Below are 5,524 nucleotides of genomic sequence, written 5' to 3'. Positions count from 1 at the left end.
GGAAAGAGAAGGGACATTTGTAGAAAACAGAAAAAGATGGCGCAGAGTAGTATTCTTCTTCTGCACAACTTGGGTGTAAGTCCAAAATGAAGTAAATACAGATTAATTTTAGTGCAACTGAGAGCAGCATCTGGACCCTCCTTTTAAACAAATAAGGCAGAGTTTTGTACTCTCACAAAATCAAACACAGGAAACAAAGAAAGGTCTAAAAATTACAATCTAGAGACTGATGAACGTCTTTGGGTACGCTCTGCCCAGTTTTTGAGAGCTGGCCTTCTGCCTTGTGTTTTTGCATCTTTGCAGAGGCTTTGTGGGTGCAGAATACCACCAAACCAGCCACTTTGTGCTGGTGCCAGTGATAACTCACAGTTGCATGCTGCAAGGGAGTGTCAAGTGGGCTGGCAGCGAAATGGCTGGGAAGCGTGCTGGTTTGATGTGAAACCAGATGGTGTTTCAGTGGTGTTTTGCTTTGAGATTTCTGGGTTCGCTCAAAGCTAAGAAGCTTATGGAGGAGGAAAACCATAAGCAGATGAAAACATACCCAACTTAACAAACAAAGAGTTTGCACAAGCCTCCTTGCACACAGTCTGGGGAGACACGTACCTTCACGTCTGCCCGCTGGAGCCGCACTGGGACCCAGAGCGGAGGAGCCATGCCGCGGGTGAGGACACACGGACAGTGGGACATTTACAAACCCAGCTCCTCAGACAGATGGGAAAGGAAACAGGAACTCAAAACAGAATAATGTTTTACAGAAGATGTGTTTTTCTAGAATAAATCCCAGCCAACCACCAGCTGGTTCTCATTTCAGCTTGCAGATGAACAGATTTTGAGCAGAAAAGCAGCAACAGATGCCTCGATGCTGCTCTGCATGAAGCAGAGAGGCAACCATCCACACTGGAATCATCCCCAGGACCCTGGAGGTTGCACTGTGTCAAGCTGGTCTGGAGCAAGGGAGCTGCACCCTGCCAATGCCTGTTGCTGCTTCTTTCCCAGCCCCTGGGTGCATCCCTCTGGGGAGGTCATGGGACATGGTTGGGCTGTGGGAGCTGAAAGAAAAGGCTGTCCCTTCCTTTCACACCCTCGGAGCTGCTCGTGAGTCCGGCAAGGGCAGAGGGAGGCACAAGAAGAGAGCTGGCTTGGGACAGCCACAGAAGGCAAGCCTTTCACAGATCCCCTGCAGAAGGGAGGACAGGGCCTGTGCTGAGCTCTCAGTGGTCTTTTGGGACTGGAAAGCAAAGCTGATTTGCCAGTTACAGGTTTTTCCTACTCAACTCCATGTAGTTTTTCACAACTTACGCATAAGGGAAACAGCTAAGGGCCAAAGGCTCTCAGGAAGCATGTTGCCTTCCTCCACATGTAACCAACCTCCACACGCACCTTCCTCCATGTGCTGAAACCTCCCTATCTCAGCAACAGGAGGGAGTGCTTCCTGAGACCAGCTCTGCACAGGCCCTGCTATACTTGGTCTGAGAGCCTCTCCGCTCAGGCTTCAAAACTTTTTGGACCACAAGATTTCAAGTTACATCAAGTGACAATGACACACAGTCCAGCCAGCCAAAGCCAAGCACCTCCTGCCCGGGACTTACCATCTCTCAAGCCACTATCCTGAACCATGGGGGTCTGCCCAGCAGAGCAGCAGCAGCAGCCTGGCACCTTCAGCCACGAAGCCAGGAGTGGGAACCCAAGGAAGTAGTGAACTGGCTTTGCAAGACAGCTGCACATTTCCTGCATGTCCAAGGACAACCCCTGTGCCAAGAAGGGGGGCTGAAGCTGCTTCCATGGCTTTTGCAGAGCCTGCAAAATCCTCTTGCCAAGGGGTTATATATAAGGAAGCTGCAGTGGCCAATTAGTTGCAGCAGGGCCTTCATTTCCTTCAGCCCTTGAGGACGAGGCAACAGGTGGGTTGAGGTTGGGATGGGGCACATGTGTGTGTGCTACAGAGGTAACCTGGTCCCTTCTGAAGTCTAGCCCACCATCCCTGCTTCACAGGACTCTGCCTGGGGCAGCCAGCTCTCAGGGTGCTGCAGGGTTGTTTGATACCTGCGGGAGCTGGGGTTGAACGAGGAAAGGCAATGCGGATAGGGATTAGCACAGTGGGTTCATGGCAATCACCATCTCTCATGAGGGCAGGTTCCTCTGTGCTTTGCAGCCATTCCCATCCATGCCACAGTCAGCATCCTTTAGTGCTAAGCTTCCTGGGATGGACGCCACGTGAATTTGTATATAAATCAGGGGAAGAGCACATACATGCTTTATATAAACAGATATAGGAGTAAGGAACCATTAACATAACCGCAGGTCAACTAAAGTCCTTGTTATGATTGCAAATGATTTCTCAAGTACAGTTCTTCACATCAAGGAATGTGCATTTTAAATATCTGTAATGTATCGTGCACAAACATGTCACCACGTAAACAGTACACACACCCCTCGATACTCCTGTATTATGTGGTTACATTTATCTCATGCTCTCTCCTGGTCAACAATCTTCTAAAAGCCTGCGCATTTTTCAGCCGTCCTCTTCCAAGAGCAGCCTGGACTTGCCAGCTAATGGGGCATCGGTTTGTTGTGACAAATCAAAGTGATTGATTAGCTTTTTATGATTCTGGAAAAGAGGGTTATGGTTTCTTTGAGACTAAATAGTCCCGTTTCTCTGACTGTTCCTGCCACCGAACAGCTACCTGGCACAGAAAGCTGTAGGGAGGGAGAGGGCCACGGAGGAAGGCGGGAGGAGCAGGCAGTAATTCTTGCACTTGTTTAGAGCTGGACTAAAAATAGAGGCTCTCGAACCTGTTTCACTGTAAGAAGCCTGCATAATTCAGACAAGTTTTACCAGTAAATTGCAGCTATAAAGGAAAAACCCCACAGCCTTAAAAGGTCTCTTGAAGCCCATCCAAAACAGTGTTCTGTCCAAGTGCCCTGTACGAGAGAGCGGAGGAGGAGAGAGTGGGAAAGCAAATGCTAAAGGCAGCTCTGGCCTGGTGGGGAAAGAGCAAAGTTTGCCCCCCGCCTCTGAGCTATGCCTGCCGCTGGGACAGCGTGTTCGAGCGCCCTGGGCTCAGGGCAAGAGGCAGTCCTCGGCTTACTCATTTCAGTACTGCCACCCCCAGTACATGCGCACACCGTGTACTGCCTCTGCCTCGGGAATTGCATTCTACCAAGGGAATTGCGGGAAATGATGACGAGGAGTCTTTGCTTGCCAGACTGCAATGCATGCCCTTCAGGAGAAGTTCTGCCTCTGGTTTTATGCAAGTGTCCAAAGACAAAACCAAACCTTAAGTGCATTTAAAAAAAAAACAAAACAAAACAAAAAACCAATACAACCCCCAGATACACAGACATCACTCCTCTGGTTGCTCAGGTAAGACCTCCCCTTTGCTTCTGCAACCCTGGGGATGTAAGGAGATGACATTCTCCTTCAGTCTCCTGTCTTCAAGCCTCATTTCTGGTTTTCTCTCCCTTTATTCCTTATCCCCCTGCTTGCTTCCCCCTTCCTTCTTGCAGTCTGTTCTCAGCATTTCCTCAACACAACAACAGAGGCAGTGACCTTCTGCAGAAGATGATGTAGTCAAGGGTCAACTCTGGCAAAGTTCATCCCCTTCTCATTTGGCCCACAAAGAGCTTTCCCACAAGTACTCAGTTTTAATTAATCAATTACCACTTTTAGATGTGCAGAGATGCAAACCTCTGTTAACTCCGGTAAATACACTACATGAATTCAATGTCTTAAATGCCCCCATCATGAGGTGAGGAGCAGCACCTATCCTTGACAATATAGTTGAGAGAACACAGGTGAGCCAGGATGAAAAAGATGGGTTTATTCTCCGGTCAAAAGCACTGCGGCGCTTTCAGTAGTCATGAGGGTGCCCGAGCTTTACCACATAACAAACATATCAAAACTGACCTCCTTGGCAAACCTGCATCAGAGTAAATCCATCTCTGTAGTGAAGAGGAATGGCTGTGATGAGGCAGTTGGCACTTCAGGCTATGGATGCAGGAGTGCATGGGTGGCAGGGCATCTCTGTGACTCAGACCCGTTGCTAGGACTATTAAATGGCCCTTTCAGCTTTTCTTGCAACCATTTGGACTACTCTCTGGCACTCTTGGCACCAGCCCTACCTGAGATGGAGATGCTTTCATCTCCATTCTCACCAGGGATATTTATTGAACTAATAAATCAGCAGCAGCTTCCCCACAGCTCCGACTGGCACAACAGGCAAGGCACCAAGGCGGGAAGCAGCCTTCCTCTGGGCAGCCTGGGCCCTGCCGTGCCCTGGGCGTGCTGCCACGGTGCAGTGCCTGGAGGCATGCAAGGGAAGATGCCGCTGGGGTTTCCCACCCAGGACTGCAGCATCGTCAGAGAGCCAGGTGCATTTACAGGAGGCAGATCAGATTTTTCCATTAAAGATCCACCTAGAAAAAATAATGGGGGAAGCCCAGGCAGGGAAAACAAGCATGGTGACATTCAGCAGACCAAAACTCTTCCACCTTCATGATAAATGAATTAGTCTGAAGCCAGTGAGCAGAGGCATCCCAGCTCCCTGCAGCAGAGTGAGTCATCCTACACTCTTCCCACAGCAAAGTTTAAAGACCTCCACACTTGACAGCCAAACGCATCTGTGGAAACAGCAAGTGAAACGGAATGGACAGGAGCTGGTAGGTAAGGGCTGCCATTTGTTTTTTGCTGGGACACTTATGCAACCAAGCTAAAGGAGATGCATTTCCCTGGAAAAGTGTAACCGCCCTACTGGTGTTGAGTGGATGTCACACAACTGGTAAGTCACGTCTACTGGCATTTTTCAAGCAACACATGCGCAGGTCACAAGACCCTGGCAGTGCACTGATGGAGGTCAACCAAAGCCACAAGGATGGCCTAGCCAGCCTTCAAACTTGTAATAATTAGAAATGTGTGCTACCTGCTTGTCTCCAGCTGAGTCTCCTTTCCTCTCACGGAGCCAGTGAAATTAAATAGGGAGAATAAGATTGGCTAATATTCCCTAAAGGCTTGATTCCATCTACACATTAACGTATCCGATCAGTTCTGTTACTATTGGGCTTTAGCCTTTTAAATAATAAAGAAACCAGAAGTTAGCAGCATTATGTCATTTCCTGTATCACCCCGAAATGTTTATTGTGACTGGCAAAATATATGAATTTTGCACATCAGAAAATATATAATTCGGTCTCACGTGGCAGGAGAGACAGTGGGTACCATTGTATTTTGGTGAAGTGCAACGATTTTCCTCAGTGTAGCAAAGAATTTCTCATTGTTATGCTGACGTTGGCCAGGATCATGGATCCAAAACTGCCTCAGGTATCACATGCTCAACAGGCCTTCTGCATAGTACTTGCTCATGAACCCCTTCTGATCCGCGTTTCAGGAGCCTGGTTTTGAATACAAGTGATGTCAATAGATCAAGACTGGATCAAGTAGTCTTCAAAGTCACTCTGACAAATGCTGGAAGACAGCAAGACATCAGGAATGTAGCAATATTTTCCTAAACTTCTCCTATGTCAACCT

General features: G+C 48.4%; 1 protein-coding gene across 1 annotated transcript in view; it reads right to left on the bottom strand.

The window, feature by feature from the left end:
* LOC104134098 (1-aminocyclopropane-1-carboxylate synthase-like protein 1) overlaps window positions 1-654 on the bottom strand; it is a 52,424-nt gene extending 51,770 nt beyond the window's left edge. Inside the window, exon 1 of the mRNA XM_035902943.1 lies at window positions 604-654. Within this exon, the coding sequence (XP_035758836.1) occupies window positions 604-654 (51 nt within the window). The remainder of the gene's footprint in view (window positions 1-603) is intronic.
* Window positions 655-5,524: the final 4,870 nt, after the last annotated feature.

The sequence above is a fragment of the Egretta garzetta genome, unplaced genomic scaffold (assembly GCF_000687185.1).
Source record: "Egretta garzetta isolate BGI_Z169 unplaced genomic scaffold, ASM68718v1 scaffold329, whole genome shotgun sequence".
NCBI lineage: Eukaryota > Metazoa > Chordata > Aves > Pelecaniformes > Ardeidae > Egretta > Egretta garzetta.
This window is presented reverse-complemented; position numbering and strand designations above follow the sequence as displayed.